The sequence below is a fragment of the Rhipicephalus microplus genome, chromosome 3, assembly GCF_043290135.1.
Source record: "Rhipicephalus microplus isolate Deutch F79 chromosome 3, USDA_Rmic, whole genome shotgun sequence".
In the NCBI taxonomy this organism is placed as follows: domain Eukaryota; kingdom Metazoa; phylum Arthropoda; class Arachnida; order Ixodida; family Ixodidae; genus Rhipicephalus; species Rhipicephalus microplus.
This window is the reverse complement of record NC_134702.1, coordinates 20454020-20472043: the sequence shown is the minus strand read 5'-3', so window position 1 is coordinate 20472043 and position 18024 is coordinate 20454020. Positions and strand designations below refer to the sequence as shown.

Genomic DNA, 18024 nt, shown 5'->3' with positions numbered 1-18024 from the left:
GTCGGGCGGTGATGTTCAATAACTCCAAGTCACCAGTAGTCGACCTTATAGCCCAAGTCCGGCCTCCTTCAGTCACGCTCTCTGGCTTTCACGTCGCTTTCTCTGGTTCCGCTCCCGCCGTTAACTACTACAGGTATACCACAAGCATCTATGACTACAACGATTTGTTTAATCTTTGATGGTGGACGTTAGTTGTCGGGATGGAGATGGATGTGTCAACGCAGATGCTGCGTCCACGTTAAGTGGTGATGTAGCTGTCAAGCAATAATATACATTGCGCAAGCTCTCTTCTATCAATAAAACTTAATTTGGGCCTATAGTTGGTACACATATCTCTGAATTGAGGTTACCAGCGCAAACACAGAACACGCCCCAAAAAGAAAATAAGGTACGCATTCAGTCATCATCTACGTATCATTCTGCAGTGTAAACATTACACTACTTCGGTCAAGACACGTTTTATGCTTTCGTCGTTTACCGATTCCTATAACGGAGGGATCGACCATAATTTTTCACCCACTTAGCGCACCGGTGACGCTACCTAAGACTAGCAGACAGCAGCCGAGGTTCATTTAGTGTGACCTCGGCGATCAGCAACGTCACTGCCGGCGCTGATCGCTGAGGCCACGCATTGGGTGACAGGCGGTCAAAATGAGCCGGTGCTAACGACGACTATCTGCCAGTATTTGTATTATACGCCCACAGTCCTTGCCAATTCTCACAATAAGTGCTCGCGCGCCTTTCTAATGGGATTTTGTTTCCAGAATAATTGATCGAAATAATCGATTATAGCTATACGTTATAGTGCTTACTTTTTGCACCGATTCACTAGCGTTCGTAGAAAATATTGAACTCCGGTAGCGAGGTTAAGCATTATCCAAAAGCTTTTTTCTTAAAACAGAGTTTGGTTCCTACTGCTTGGTAATGAAAAAGTCATGGTCGTGCTCTACACATTAGTCTAAAGCGACTCTAATGCGAAGTCTTTCTTCTTCTAAGTCGATTGTGTTAATCTCTTCCTAAATGTTTTATGCACTTGACGTTGTGTTGCATTGCCTCCGCGAGTGGGAGGCAGTGCAAGCGACGGTGTCAAGTGGCGGTGTCGTCTAAAGACGCCACCATGATGGCGTCATGTTATGTGACGCCATAGTGACGCCAGGATCACATCGCAACGTCGCAACCTGAGGCGTCACGGTGAGATTGTATGGTGACGTCATCACAACATGAGGGTATTTTGCATCACTCTTGTTGATGCCGACGCCGGTGAATTCTCGCGTTTGAGGAGGCAGCTCTGTAAACAAGAAAAAAAAAATGAATGAGTGCTACGCGAGTGAATACGGTATACAGAAGAGACGAGACGCCGCCCACCCGTGTGTGCATCCTCGATTCGCGCAACCTCCTCGCTCTCTCGCATTCCCGCTTTTGTATCCACGGGCGCGCCTTGTCAACGTTGATCCGCGCTGCTCAAAGGCAACGAACACACAGCCGCTGCGGCACGCCTGTCGCTGCCGTATTGAGGTCGATGCAGCAGCAGCACTGCGTCACGAGCCGGTTTAGACTTGGCGCGCGGCAGTGTTCCCGATCCGCAAAACGCGAGACAGCCGGGACGATAGGAATTAGAAAAAAAAAAACAAGCAAAAACCAAGAGAGAGAGAGAGGAGTTGGCTTCAACTCTGGCGGATACGCACCGCCGCGAGAGGCGAGGCTGTTTTGTGCATGGTCTATAAATACGCAAACCACTTAGACAACGCGTATAAATAGCGTGCCACGCGTCGTTCTTATATATGCGTGCGCCGCTGTCACAAAAGCCGCCCCGGAAACACTAGCGTTTAAATGGCCAGCCCAACCGAGGTGCTACGCTAAATCTGTTTGAGCAGCTGCTAATGCGAAGCATTCGCTATGTAATAATATCGAGTATTTTACGTCCCAGAACCGCGATAATATTGAGAGACGCCGTAGTGGAGGGCTCAAGGAATTTCGATCATCTGGTGTTTGATAACGTGCTCTTATATCCTATCGTGGACGGGCCTCTTGACATCCTTTATTGAGATCGATCCTGCAACCTTCTGGTCAACAGCCGAGCACCTTAGCCACTGATCCACCGTGGCGACCGTATTCGGAAAGTAAACCAGGGCTTTGTGAGCAATGTTTGCATGACGATAGCAAAAAAAAAAAGAAAGAAAGAAACGTGAGGTGGACGTTGTGAATACTCTGGTATGTAATGTAGGACGTCCAATTTATCTTAACAAAGTATAGTTAGACGGAAGTGCACGACAGAACATCCATGTGCCAATGCGAAGATGGCACGCAAAACTTCAATGGCCTAATTCACAAAGCTTTCATGTTGTGCTCGCGCTTTGCCATTGTTCACTCGGCTTCGCTAGTGATATTTCCAGCTTCGCGAATAGCTGAATTCATCAGTTACTGACAGTTCTACAGCGTAAGACGTTTTTGTAAATTCGGCTGCATGCCGTTTCCGCATCTTATTTGCGGCTTGTGGGAAGCTATCTCGCATGACAAGATCGATTGTCTTGCTAATACGGCTTTGTTTATCAAGTTGTTTATTGGTTTATTGATAGGTAATGGTTCAGGTGCTATATGGCAACTATGCACTGCCGGACACATTGTGGTGGCTTCAATTTCGAACTGATTTGCTGGCCGCATTCTCATGGTCTGACCGAACACCAATGCAAAAGCCGATGCTTGCTGAATTATACAGGGTGTTTCAAGAAATGTGTCTAATAATATTTAAAAATGACAAAAAGGACCGATCCTCAGGACTTTAATAAAGTTCTCCATACCATACCATACAAGAAGGAGGCTTCTTCATGCTAACTGCGGCATTCCTATAACGGTGGAAGAAGGCATATTCAGATAAGCACGAACAATTAGTATGGCAATAATTATGCAAATTAAAACAATTAACTTTTCAACCAGTGGAACTAGTTGATTGAGTCCAATCGGAAAATTCAAGCACTTCTTGAGAATAGTCCATAGCCACTTTGAAATTACTGAAAAGTGACCACTGGTAATCACCGCGGTGCGATGAAATATGGCCAATTCAGAAGGCGAAACCGAAACCGACGCACCAAACAGCGCATCTACCATTCACTTCGAAAACGCCCACAGTGACGACACCGTTTGCTTCGCCGTTATCAACCGTCAATCCAGACACTTCGCTACGTGGCCGCTTATATCAACGCTCGCTTATCCTCCTCCTCCGATGCGTGGAGAACAGTGTCGTCATTTAGGGCGTTTTCCAAGTGAATGGCAGGTGCGTTGTTTGGTGTGTCGGTTTTGGTTTCGCCTGCTAAACTAACCAGATTTTATCGCTCCGCGGTGATTAACAGTGGCCGCTTTTCAGAAATTCGACATGTTGGGTTTAACGTCCCGAAACCATTATATGATTATGAGAGACGCCGTAGTGGAGAGTTCCGCAAATCTCAATCACCTGTGGTTCTTTAACGTGTACCCAAATCTGAGCACATCCATGGGCCTACAACATTTCCGCCTCCATCGGAAATGCAGCCGCCGCAGCCGGGATTCGATCCCGCGACCTGCGGGTCAGCAGTCGAGTACCTTAGCCACTAGACCGCCTTGGTGTGGCGCCTTTCAGAAATTTAAATGTGGCTATGGACTATTCGCCGGAGGTACCTGAATTCGCCCATTTCACTCGAACGCTTATTTCAAGTGGTAAAAAAATATTTGTCTTTAACTTCCATAATTACTGACGTAATTATTGTTGTGCCCATCTAAAGATGCCTTATTTGACAATACAGGGATCACCGCAGGTAGCACGCACATGGCTCCTTCCTGTAATTTTTCAATAATATTGGACACATTTCTTGAAACACCCTGTATATAAAGCGTGCTTAGAGAGAGCTCGAGTGGAGGTTCTTCAGGCGCAACCCTTTCCTGGCATCGCATCCTCGATTCATGCACACATTAATGGGCTCCCCACAGCGCGAGTGTGCTTCTAGTGTTTTTTTTATTATTATTATTATTATTATTATTATTGTAAAAGGGCCGCGAACGTCCTTATCTGTGACCGCCGTCGTGTGAAGAGGAAACCGCATCCTACCGGAACGTGCTGCGCTGTCGAGCCAGGGGCGTGGGACAGGATGTGGTGAAGAGAGAAAGATAAAGTGGAGAGGGTAGAGACAGTTGACTCTGCTTGCGTGAATGCGGGACTATATAGGTGCCCGAGGTCAACAGCCGCCACCTTCAGCCGCCCAGACACTGAGTCTGTTTGTACTATATACGGATCGCTCCGGGAAGTATGAATGCATGCGTGGACGCGCTAAAGGGTCTGCAGACAAGCCACGCGGAAACGCCAACCCGGCCGGGCAACATGAGTGACTGGGAAAAAGGTGACGACGACGGGGCGGCCTCCCCGTTGACAGCTTGTCTGTCGAGAGGAAACGGATTTATAACGGCCGGGCTTAGCATGGGAACTTTTTCTGAAGAGTGACGACGGGCTGTATAGTTTTGGAGTAGCGTTTTCTGGGCGATTGACGTTTTGAGAGCTTTGAACTCTTTTTGAATGCGCTCGCGCTTGTCGCACGTTAGGTGGCCACCAATATATAAGGCTAAATGGCAGCAGCTAACGTAAATTTCGTCGTCGTCGTCGTCGTCGTCGTCGTCGTTGTTGTTGTTGTTGTGGTTGTTGTTGTTGTTGTTCTAGTGCAGGCGGATAATCATTAAACAAAAGAAAGAAAGGAAGGAAGACACGTTAGTCATGATAGCATGCAACTCGAATACTGTGCGCGCTGTATTAAACGACCAGAGAGAGATGTAGAAAAACAGAGGGCAAGTAGGAGGGAGGAAAGGTAGAAATCAAAGGCAGGCAAAGCGGTTAACGATGTCTACTTTGACCAATTTGATGCTTTACACGTATGAAGTGGACTGAGGTAGCCACACCTGCTGCCCTAACAATGTCGACTTTGAGCAGAATACTTGGTGCTCAATAATAATTTTATGTGAAAGCAAATATGATATAGGTAGGCCTTGTGCCGAGTTGTAGCCAGCCTTTTATACTAGGCAGGGGGTGGGAAGGGGAGGTGGTCCACACTCCGCGAGAACTCCAAACGAGGGCCAATGGGAAGTAGGCAGAGCGGTGCTGTTATGAAATTTGCAGGCATGAGGCATGTGGAGAACGTCACTGGGACAGGGAATGGGATGCGTAATGATCTGAGGATGGCTCTCTTGTCTTTTAGTGTCGGCCTAAATTTATTGACGTATAAATTCTTCTTATACGCGAATTTCTATTGTTTCTCTTGCCCTGCTTCAAATTTTCCTTTCCACAAAACAGTTTCTTCGCAAATGTCTAGAATAAGATCAGTATTTAGGACAAATCTATTAACACCAGACCTCTCACCCTGCCTACGCACATGATGGTACCTAGTGAGTTAATGAATACGAGTCATCCGGTGAAATCGCGTACGTTAGCGAAGAAAGTGTTTTCCTTCAAGCCAGTCACAAGAGCTTACAGCGTTCGGTTATACTGCGAACCTTGTACGCCGTGATGGACCAATCTTGCCTCCACCTCCGCATTCGCTTCTCGATAATTATCCTTCTGTTGCCCACTTCCAGTGGATATGTCTTCGATCATCAAGACAACGTTAGCCGTGGAAATGTACTACGTACGTCATTCCTGATAGCCTATACACAGGCCTCGCCGTGCGTTTTTCGAGTAGTTTACGGCTGACCGCAGGAGTGTTGTAAGTCTATGCGTGTGTGGTGCCCTGATGTGTGTGTCTGTGGATGTACGAGATGGAGACCAGTAAAGACGCAAGATGGTATAGATGGATGGCAATCATCATGTCTCTCGCCTCTTTTCTTAATTATTTCCACTACCAGCTTTCGTTTTTTTTTGTTGTGTACTTGATTGGAAGTAAAGAATGGACAGCCGAATCTCTTCAACGATCTTGTGATCGTATACGCCGTGCTTAGTTTGTCGGTGGCAGTACTGACTATGTCTGTTTTTCTCTTGCCGCTCTTATTCCAGCTGAATAATGCCGTCAGTCCAACAAAATCGGCTGCGGAGAACCATCAAAGACGTATTTTCCCTGCTCCATCAGCTTCCTGTTAGTATTTGCCCTACGCCTGCTAACGTCACATGAAAACAAAGACTTACGCGCAGTGTCCCTTAAGTGCGTCACAACGTTCCGCGTTATTGTCATCATCCTTTTCGTGTGTTAGGACGCACATTTCCTCGCTCATTCGATCATTTTCACTCATTCTCCAGAATGCCCAGTGTGGCGAAAAAAAAATAAAAAAAACCACTTGGGTTGCGTTCATAGTTTGACAGAGCACATGTATCCACTACATTTTTGAAGTGAATGAAGCACAAAGCTCAGACAATGTTGTCCATATTTCGTTTCTGCATGTGCCATTTAGGAATATTTAGAAAGTAGGCTCACTAATCGTGGCGTTTAACCTGGCCTCTGTTGCATCGTATATACGAATTCACACTTCATTTTTTACCCTTACACATAGATGCCGAACACGCGTAAGAACTTCTCCTTGTTGAGGTCTCGGTCAATGCCACACACTCGTCACGATCCGCCTCCTTCTGGGTTAACTTCGCGCGGAACAACCGCTAACGTCAGCGAATGTCGTAATCCATGGCCCGTGCGGCTGTTCTTTCGTCGCCCCACTTTCCCTTTTTCAGATGTTCTTCCACTCGCACGCAATCACGTTCGCGTAGGTATAGCTCTTCTCGAAACGATTTGAGAGCTCTTTACCCACTTTGTACTACTCGTCTCAAACGCAGAACCAAGTCGCCTCCCCTCTTCCTCGTTTCAATCTTTCTTTCCTTTATTCCCTCTTTAATCGTCTAGTATCTGGGAAACGCGTCTAAGCGCTCCTGTTTCTAAGTGCGCTGCGCGCATTTCTCGGCAGCCCGGAACATGTTAAGTACGAACCACGACGCGTGCGCGCTTAAAAGCGTGTAAGGTGGAGGCCGTAGCACATTGGGAGAGCCTAAGCCTCACGCCTTTAAGAGGCGAAAGGCTTAACAAGCAATGTGTATTCTTTGCCGTCCTCTTCGCCTGCTTGCTTCGCTTCAGCACAAGTGTGTTTGCAGCTTCGCTCGCCTTTCTCTCTCTTTCTTGTCATTAGCTTTTTTTTTATGCCGCGATGGAGTCGCTGCTAACGACGAGAAAATCGTCCCAGTGAAGAATGTAGTTGTGCATATATACGGCCCCCTAGTTTAGCAAAAAAAAAGCGCGTCCCTTTCACAGCGCTGAGCGGTCTCTTTCTTCCTTTTCACGCCTGGGTTTGCGAAAAAAAAGGAACAACTGTGTTATTGTTATGAGCAGTGCGTTTTGGTTTTCCACTTCCATTTTCTTGCCGTTGCCATCTCACGTTTTGGCTTTTCTTTGTTATTACTTGCTCACCGTTTGGTATCCTCTCTGAACGCGAACTGACAATACGCAGAGCGACGAAAGGAAACCAAAAAAAAATGGGGGGGGGGGGGGGCATTGTTTGAGGTGTCACGGTTTCCCTGCCTGATGCAACATTAACTGCAGAATCAAAATGGAGAGGGGGGGAGGGGTGAATGGTATAAGTGAGAGCCGAATTTGGAGCCTACCGCCTGCGGGAGGGGGGTCAGGGGGCAGCTTTTATCTTACTCGTCTTTGTTACTGTCTTTTTTCGTTATCTTTATTGCGTTTATTTCCTCCTGTTTTTCATATATAACTTAACTCGGCACACAGACTCACATGGTGTGCTCGGTCCTCTGCCGACGGCTCACTCCACCGAATAAAGCGGACGGAGAGAGTCTTACCCCCGTATTCTAGAACGCCCCTTCACTCAACGCACCACCTTCACTTGAGAAATTCGATTGTAGCGCCATCTCTAGGCAGGGTAAGACACTGCATAACAGTGATAATTTGTTGCTATTCTTGAGTAGGGCAGCGTCATTTTCAGCCGAGCAGCGACGCACTGCTCAACTCTGTCAAGTGAAGGGGGAAAGTCGAGTCGAGAAGCGTTTCTGAATACGGGGGTAAGCATGTCTCCTCCGCTTACGTTTTTCGACGAATGCTGTATCGTCTGCCTTCTGCACCCAGTATCTCGAACATGGCTGGCTAGCGTTTAAAACAAACGTTTGCCATATCATGGTCGCTACTTCGTGGAATCGTGTGGCGGATCATCCTCGGTCAGTGGATAAACTACATATATAATATTTATTTTATTTTTATCCTTAATGTTTAAGTAACGTCGGTAACACCAACTCCACTCATTCATTTTTTTTTCCTGCTCGGCCTTTTAATGTAACCTTGTCATGATCTTGGTGCCACAAGTTTTGAAGACCAATGCGCGAGTTCTCGCAACAAGCGCCTAGACAACGCGGAAACAAGTTCGTGTGCGTGTTCGTGCTGCTCCCGTAGCGTGTAGCGCGAATCTGTCCCTTTTCTTGCTGTTCACGTGAACATCGCCCCCTGGCGGTCGATGATCCAGGCTGGCACGTGCTTTCCTCGCCTTGTGGAAGGCTTCCTGTTCTCTTACCCCCACCCACCCCCCAACTTTTTTTTTTCACCCTCTTGTTCGCTTGCCCGCCCGCTTGCTCTCAAATGCGATTCCTTTGCAAATGCGGTTCAGCGGCCCGTGCTGACGCAAGGCGTGTCTACCGCCGCGCTCCTTCTCCCAGAGTGAAGTTCCGACCTGCTTCCTTTTACGTTGTAAGGTCGGCTTCACCTTGCAAAGACCCTACGTGCAGAAAAGCTCGCTTACAAGGGGGAGGAGCGTAAAGGATGCGGGAGCGTGCTGCTCGTCTACCTTTTCTTTTCCCTCATTTCTTTTTTTTTCTTTTTTTTTGCCTTTTTTATTACCTGTACTGCGCTTGCGGGGCTCCGCTTAAGACTTCGCTCAAGCCTGTATGATGCGTATTCTCTACTTAAAAGACGCATATAATAAGCTCGTTAAAAGAAACTCCGTTGCCGTGCTCGCGTGCGTTATCTCACTTTCCGTAGTTCCCGTAGTTCCTTGTTCGAAGTGCAAACGGTGTAGCAGCGGGTTCCTGTGCCACTTAAGTGTACCGCCTTTGATGTACGTCTCGTTAGTTTTGTTTTTGGATCTCTCTGCGAGCTTTTTTTTTTATATTTCGAGCACGCGAAAAGAAGATTTCGGCGATTTCACCCGCGAAGAACTCAAGGGAGTGCGTTTCTGGCTTTCGTTTCCCGTCCGATCATCCGCGATTATCTGTAGTATTGAAGGGTAGATGTATCGCTCGTTTTGTCTTAAAAGATGTCGTCACTGGCCGTTGCAGATTTAGGAAATAGCGCGAGGAATACGACAGGACATGCGAAGTACGTGGCTTAATACTGTCAGTTGAAGTCGTCTGTTAAAAAGATATTAGCTCATATTGCGCTTACTGCGCCCTTTTTGTTTGTTTGTTTCAAGGCAAACGATCACTTTCGGGGCGTTCAGTACTCTCCTAAGGCGGAAAAAAAATATTCGGGGGTTTGCGTAAATGAGGGGTCGCTCACTCGTCTTCAAATGCTCCCGCGAGATAGCGTGTTGCGCGGCGCGTTATTTTCGGCATGTAACGCAGCATACGGCAGCTGCTCGAGGTCAATAGTTCAATGACATCTCCTTTCTTTCCTTCAAGTTACGTCAAACTTAAAGGAGCAGTGACTCCAAATTCCAAACTCGAAATGAAGCGTTCATTTTCTTTTGGTACATGAGTTTTTTTTTTTTTTAGCGAAGTATGCAGGGCATTCGTTGCGTAGAAGTTATTCTATTTCGAACGCAAACAGCGTCCAAAGCATGGAGGAAGAAAAAAATTATATCATATCCAAGGAGTGAACGATGATGAGTGTGGTGAAGCTTCGGAGGGTTTCAATGGTAAACCGTGAATCATCTGTCCGTCCGTCTGTCCCTCTGTCTGTCTGTCTGTCTGTCTGTCTGTCTGTCTGTCTGTCTGTCTGTCTGTCTGTCTGTCTGTCTGTCTGTACATTTGTCTGCTTGTCCGACCTTAACGGTACTCTAAACAGCTCCATACGATGCCCCAAACGGCCTACCCCATCCGCAGCACCCACCACTGTTGCTCAAGGCTTAGCGTTCATACTTGTGCGATTGTCAATTAAAAATCAATTATTGCACATATCTGAGGCACCATAACAACACGTCAATACTCTGTATGTGTATGTTTTACTATAAAATGCATACATAGGTAATTCTAAGGACCGTAGCGTTTATCACGCTGCGCTTACCATGGAACGCTTGCACGAAAAGGCAAGTGTTTCCAACCCTTTGCTAAGACGACACGGTGGTGCCACCTACCCGTCGCTTTGCGTTCTACACCTTATCACCTTCGAGACGGGCGCGCATGCCGCGCGCTTCCTTTTCCACAATAACTGCCAGATTGCGCTCATGTCTCACGTGTGACGTGACGATGCGCTCGTTCGCCTTCGCTGCACGCTCGAGGCACTCTAACGCAGCGTCTCCAGAGTACCGTGAACCGATTTTCTTGCGCAGAACAGGTTTATTGTTCACTTTCTTTAGACGCAAGCCTATCGTCTTCCGACGACATTTGTAGTGTAACATGCAAATACGGGGCCAAACTTTTTTTTTTCGGTGAAATGACTGCTTTGTGCAAGCGCCTGTGATAACGTCATTTCGCTTCAAACATGGCCGTTAAAGGCAATGTTGCCCGTGATGTAAATCGTTGAATCAAAATTGCACTGACATGACACGTACTGCTGACGCCGCAAGCGGAAATACAATCACGTGGCCCCGAAATTTTCATGTTCCAAGCCGTAAGTAACACACACGAGGCTGTTGTTCACCTTTGTTTTACATAATCCTTGCGCCGAAACAGGTTATGTAAGGTCACATTTCTTTCCCTAAGCTTGCTCAACAAACATGCCATGAAGGATTGGCGTAAAATAAGTTACGGCGGGGGGCGCAACCCTAAAAGCAGGTGCGTAACCAGTGCTGAGGTTCAGCCTCGCTGGCGCGACCTAATGGCAGTATAAAACGCTTTTAAGGACAGCGACACCAGAGCATAACGCAACGCTCGTGTTGCGTACTTTCGACAGCTTTATGTTGTAGGAGAACACTGCGTTGCGCTTAGTTTTTTTTTTACGTGCATTTTGGTAATGGTTTTAACTGCGCTATGACAATCACAACAGAAAAAGACACCGCGTGCACTTACAGCACGATACTGAGCACGTGACGTGTATTGTTCTGTTGTACTTGTTATAGCGCGATTGGGACTATTAGAAAATGAGCTTTACATTGTCGAGTGTGTAACATGAGCTGACAAACTGGGGAAATACCGGTGATGAGGTCGCCGAGCGCGCGCTTGGTGTTTTAATTCCCCACTAATTGTCGCCGAGACAACGACTTCTTCGTCATTGACGCGGCTGGTGTGGTGAACACGTTCCTAATAGCATTCTGATGGAGAAGTGAGGGGGAGGGGGTGACCGCCTACACTGGAAAGATAATGGAATATGTGGGAGGGGGGGAGCGAGGTGACGTCACGCTGAGGCTTAGAAGAAGGTGAGACGGCCAACATCTTGGCGTTGCCGTTGGCGTCCGGCGCTGCGGTTGCAGCCGACTGCTTGCTCGCCTGCCTGTTTGCCTGCCAAGGCCTCCTGTCTGGAGGACCGCTATACTGCGTCGGCTGCTGCTTTCTGCTGCTAATGATCTCGGGCTGTCGATTAGCCGAGCGGTCAACGTTAATTGTTTCTCGCGCGTCAAATGTGACGCGCTCCTCGCCTTGTGACCTGGTCACGTGTCCTACTCAGGAAAAAAAAAAGACGGAGACACACGTTGGGAGAGAAACACACGTTGTTTGCCTGGTGTTATATGCTGATGTTTTACGTCTTTTGTACCCACCTGCTAAAATCCTTCCAGGGGATTGCAGTACCAATAAATAAATAAATAACGAGCGTTGTCTGCAGTGGAAAAGGCTGATCGCAAAACGAGAAAAAAAACGAAACGACAGGAAAAAAAATTAAATGAGAGACAAAGATCGCTTCCGACGTTATTTCACTTTATATCTTCGCCCACCTGTCTGTGTGGACTCTCTTGATTTGTTGCAGTGTCAGGCTCTTCCTACACTTTACTTGTCGTAATGGTAATTAGCCGTTGGCTGTACGCCTGACCTTTTTTTGGTGCTCTATAAATAATGATTCTAATCCTCCACCGTAAAGAAAAATAATAATAAAGGAGCGCAGCTCACACTAGTGGCGCAAGGCTGGAACCAACAGCCGAGCTATAGTGTTCGACCTAGCTAAGCTTTGCTAGTTATGCTTTTTGATCGAGATACCGTGTTTTTGCTAGTATTGTTACTAAGTAGGACGAGGCTTGGTCATTCTTCTGCAGCTTTGGTTGGTTCTCACGCTACGGTTGTGTCACGCAGTTTTGACGGGAACGTGTCACGTGACGTGCTATCACAACGTTTTGAAGGAAGACACGTCGCGTGGCCATTCGTGTGATGCCACGTGATTTTGACCACGTTACTGGTTGATACGCGATGTGTATCAGTCCCGTAACTAGTTATTACAAATTTATAAGGGACCTTTAGTCCCTTTACTATTTAATAGGTGATGTCACTTGATCTTTATAGTGACGTAACATAATCGCCCGTTATCGCTATTGGATTGCACGCTGGTGCATATGTTGCGGAAGTGAAACATAAGTTCAAGAGATCCAAGCGAGTGCATACCGGTTCGTCATTGCTGTCCACACTGTCAGTCCCAACGAAAATCTTCAAAAACTTCCCTATGAAAAAAAATGTGGCTGGTCAGTGAAACACACAGGTCATGACGCTGTGTCCTGCTTGCATCGTTGTCCTGTATTTACGTTGTTCTTTCATATTGTTCATGAACCAACTACCCTAACCCACCTAAAAACTGTCATTAACGAAAAAGAAACTGTGAAACTGTAGAAAGTTGCTGGCTATAACTCAGATCAGCTTGCATAAGGACGCACCGGAGATCATTGGGTGAAGCCTTCGCCCTACCGTGGACAGAAATAGTTTTAAACTGCGACTAATTATGCTGCTCACGTTGATGATAAACCACAGGATAGTGCTTCTTCTGCGTCCCGAATTTCCAAGAAGTTTTGACTTGTCTCGGCCGGCAACTTTAATACGCGTCTTCGGTGTTCTGTGTTAAGTCGGTAGTCATATTTCTGCATTATATGTCTCGGGAATATCATTTCATTGATTTTTATTTTTTTAAATAATACTGCTATAGTTTCGTCGGGGATTATAATAGGGGATGCATATTAACAATTATCTGGTTGCTCAAGAACTCCTGGCCGTCCCATAGGTGGGACCTTTTGCCCATCCCACCCATTTGCGGGACCTTTCCATCAAGTTCTTTGAATGAATGTAAACAAAATCACGCATGGTTATGGCGTTACGCATTAGTGTCACAATAGTGCATTATTAAAAACAGTTTTAACAAAAGCAAATTTGTAGTATGGTTTCGAAGTGCCACGCTAAGTGTGCTACCGCGCAAACCCCTCCGGTTTTCGTAGGGAAGGATGGGGGCTTGACTTGCTCCCTCAAAAGCAGATAACGTTTATTGGCGACATATGTGCGCTGTGCTTAAAAGAAAGAAACACACGTACGTCGATATAGGTATACGCGTAGAGATAGATGGGAGTAAAGATGGACAGACGTATAGAGATATGCGTTGCTTTCTTTTATGTACCGCGCTTATTCACGCTACGTTTGTGAATGGCCATCTTGTCCGAGCAGCAACCCTTGCGAACTTAGGTGAAAAAATGTGTTAAAGGGGCACTGGCACAAAATTTCGGGGCCGAGGTAGCCTGCGGGGTCGATTCTCGTGAACATCAGTATATCATCTGAAAGATATCAACAGCGAATATAGCTTGGAAGGTATTTTAAATTAATTTTGAAGTTTGTGTGAGCGACCGACTCCATAGCGCTATAGACACCCTCGGAGGTGACCCCCAGGTGACCCCCTACTTCCCTCACGTCACCACGCTGTGGTCAAGAAAACAAGTTATGATGACGTCATAGCCGCCATTTTTCTTTTGCGCGTTAGTTTCCGAAGTCTATATTTATCGGCGGCTGGTTTGCGAGTGCGTGGCCGTGGCGCACGCATAGAAAGTTTTGTGTTTGGCGACATTCCAGTGCCGTTTCCTATTCGAAAGTAATTCTTGATACGGACCGTTCGGAAGTGCGTCAGAGTTTTGTGTGCTGACGTGGTCAAGAGTTGCACTCGCTAGGTGGCGACAGTTGCATCCAGTTTTTGGAACTCTCTCAAACCGAAACTGATCGATTTTGAGGGGCCTGTAATTAATTATCTGTCGCGTGCTGCAGCGAATAATGTGTCCTGTCATGACTAACAGTTCTACAGCAACGCATATAAGCAGAAAAACGCGAGGGCAAATGTTTGGTGTCAGTACCTCTTTAAGGGCACGCATATGGCGATTAGCAAGCAGGTCGCATAGCCACAGCGTGCACTGGTATTGTTGTTTTTATGTACTTTGGGCAAACGTCTCAACTTGAGTTCTTTTTTTTTCATTTCTTCGACCCGGCGCAGGCTGAAGATCTGAGCTCGCTTGTGGGATCGGCGTTCCGCATGGCGTACGCCCGCCAGCTCCAGCAACAGCACCACCACCAACAGCAGCAACAGCGACAGGGCCTCGCCGTGCAAAGCCCGAGAAGCGCTAGCCCCGCCGCCCCGACTGACGCGGAAAGGAAGACCGGCAGCCCCTCGCTGTCGAAGAAGGTGGCTCCCTCGAACGGGCGACCCGAAGCTTCGCCCCCCAATGCCTACACCAAGGTTTGGGTGAGTGCTTGTCAGGAAACTTTGATGGATGCTCTGTGGCTAAACATTACTAAGATAATGTAGATATACCGATATCGCGGCCAATATCTTTGTTGATGTTTGGAGTAGTAGTTAGACATGCTGTTAGATGCTTTTGACGGAAGACAGCTGGTTTATTGCAGGGCGCAGCAATGGGCGTCGTGGAAGGAAACAAAAAAAATCATTAGGTTCGGGGTCGGCTGATCATTTTGGGTGCCTTTGATAAGTGCAGTGCGGTTTCGGACAAGCGCGACAATCTGTGGAAGAAAAGTTTGTGTTTTTGAGGCAATTTAATCTAATCGATGATGACGAAATTCGCGATAAGATTTCAGCGCGGCTTCAGCTCTATAGTTTCTGTCTCTGGAGTACAGACATCCGTGTCGTGTCCGTGATTGTCTGTCGCTTAACTGGAACCTCTCTGCGCTGTGAATAAATGTCGAAGCAACATCGTTTCACCTTGCTTAAACTTAGCAATGGCATATAATTCTAAGCAACCTAGAAACAATATGCATCACCTAGTTAAGGCCTAGAAACAATCTAAAAGCAACCGGATCAGTCTCTAGAATCGTCCCGTTCCACTGTTTCCAGCCTTGCGCTGCTCGCGGTCCAAGCTTCGCCTTTTTTTTTTTTTTTAGGGGCGAAGCTCCTTATAGCGGCACCCGTTCGTCCCCCGTAGTATGTAACAAGTATAACATTTTGACCTCCAAGGTGGTGCCGGTGAGAGACTTCTTCTGTGCGTCGTTGCACAATAAAAAATAGTGCTCAATGTACATGCCAATGGCTGCTAATGGGGAATGAGAGACAGGAGCATTCGGCTTTTAGTCAACGCGCTCGCTGCGATCACCATTAGCAGCCATTGGCATGTACATTGAGCACTATCGGACAAGAAAGGGTTGCTACATTATACTCGCTGGGTGTAACCTCCTTAGTTTTAGAAAGGTTTAGCGAGCGTTGAGCTTCAGGGCCATGAATACAATGAACTAGTATATACCATGAATGAATTCGAGGTGGTTAAAGGGGGGAAGCAGATACGAAGCGCAAGCCGTAAGAAATTAAAAGCTGAATCCTCCTGTCTCTCATTTCACATTAGCAGCCACTGGCATGTACATTGAGCACTATCTGACTGAAAAAGTTTGCTACGTCATACTCGCTGGGCGTAACCTCCTTGGTTTTCGAAAGGTTTAGCGAGCGTTCGGCCGCAGTGCCATGAATACGGTGAACTAGTATATACCATGAACTCGAGGTGGTTAAAGGTGGGAAGTGGACCCGAAGCGCAAGCCGTAAGAAAGTGTGCGTGTGCCACCTCTCGTTTAGTCCTTGTAATGTCCGCTGGATGGCGGTGCTTCTATATGGGGAATATATGATGAAAAGATGCGAGATGGTGGTACTTGGAGTGTTGAATAGATGGACGATCGGACACATAGACAGATGCATGGATGGACGCATGAACGGACGCAGGGGCGGCTGCATGGACGAACGCAGGGACGGACGCACGAACAGACGCACGCACGGACGGGCTGATGGACGCATGGACGGTCACACTGACGGACGCATGGACGGACGGAAGCAAGAACGAATGGACGGACGAATTCTTCGCCCCACTCTCCTTCATTCACTCCGTGGATATGCTGCCATTTTTTTTTATCGTGGTTTATCTTATAGTGCCACGTATAACGCTCAAAAGCATGTGCATTAGCCCGGCCGCGTACGCATGTAGTATACGGATACGGCGCAGCTGTCCTGTCCGGACTATGTGCGTGTTCTTTCCAGAGTCGTCTGTTCTGCGCAGGGCAGTTACTACTTTACTTTCGTAAGCACATTTTCTTTAGATGGGGAACCTTCATCCACGGCAGTGCTATGCTTCACGCGTGGTGGAACTGTCGCCATTGCAATTTACCGTTCCGATGTTGTTCGAGGGGCGCTTCGCTTTTACGTAAGCCCTCGATTGCGCAAGCCCTGTCGCCTCGTTGATCGCGCAGAGGAATCTGTCCGCAACGATGGCGACTTGATTGGCGGGATCGTCGAGAAAGGAGGGGCGAATGCGGGTGAGTCTGTCGCTGGTATCTGTATTTCTAATACGAGGCACAAGATTGCTACAAAGCTCACGGAAAGCATTCTTGCTGAGTTGCCTAACTTATTTCGGAAGACTCTTCCCTCCATCCTTGCGCACGTGTACATATATATATATATATATAATGAGATCTAACAGACAACAATGTCAAGGAATGTATATAGGAAGTGATTAGACCAATTGTAATGCAAATGTGAACAAAGAAAAGTGGGTGAAAAAATAACTTGCCGTGAGCAGGAACCGAACCTGAGACCTTCGAATGACGCGTTCGATGCTCTACCACTGAGCTACCGCGGCGGCCATACCCCCAGCCAATTTATTGAGTTTATATGTGAATTTGAACGTGGGAGTGTCAGTCAGCGCCGCCTGTAGCCATGGAGGCGAGTGTGGAACACTCTTTATGAGCCTGTTTGGCGTCACGACCGGTTCTGCTTCGCGACGCGACCAGGCCCACCGAGCTCTCCTTACATTTATGAACGAAACGGACCTGGCCACCGGTTTATAGACGGTCTTTTTTTTTACTCATACTCGGCGAAGTCTTCGTCATATTTTCCTTCCTCATCTTCTTTCCTCTTTCTCCCCTCTAATCTTTGTTTCCTCTGTTTCTTCCCTCCTCCCGAAAGAGTGAGCAGGCGTTGTGCCCCTCCAGGTGGCAGTCGCCAGCTTGCTCTCTCCCTCTTTCCTCTGTGTCCTTGTGTACCTGTGTATGCAAATCAAATAAATAAATAAATAAATAAATAAATAAATAAATAAATTATATCTCTTGTGCATAGTGTATGAACGAGCGCATAATAGTACACTGTTTCTTTAACCTTCATTTAACTTTCCGTACTGCTCGTTATCTTCGTCTATTGCTACTTTTCTGCGTATATTTACACTTCTATTTTAAAGTATGTTTTCTACCTTTAGTTGTCGAGTCGTTTGCCCAGCGAATTTCTCGCCGGTAAACTTTGAGAAGACGTATGTCGGCCACGTGCTTCTCGTATACGTCAGCGTCTTTACCGCGGTTGAGATCACGTCGTCAAAGTTTCTCGATCATTGCGCAAGCCTCGATATCCACGTCGCCGAGTGCCACGTTTCTCTATACAATCGCCCGGAGCACCGCAATTTGCGTTCCACCGCTAATCGAGACGGAAGTCGGTCAAACTCTGCGCTAAA

At 47.1% G+C, this 18024-nt stretch overlaps 1 protein-coding gene across 2 annotated transcripts in view; it reads left to right on the top strand.

The window, feature by feature from the left end:
• The window catches only part of LOC142803624 (uncharacterized), a 201287-nt gene that overhangs the window by 143991 nt on the left and 39272 nt on the right, over positions 1-18024 (top strand). For both annotated transcript variants that reach the window (XM_075889027.1, XM_075889028.1), the window contains one exon: positions 14529-14777. In XM_075889027.1, coding sequence (XP_075745142.1) covers positions 14529-14777 — 249 coding nt within the window. The remainder of the gene's footprint in view (positions 1-14528; positions 14778-18024) is intronic.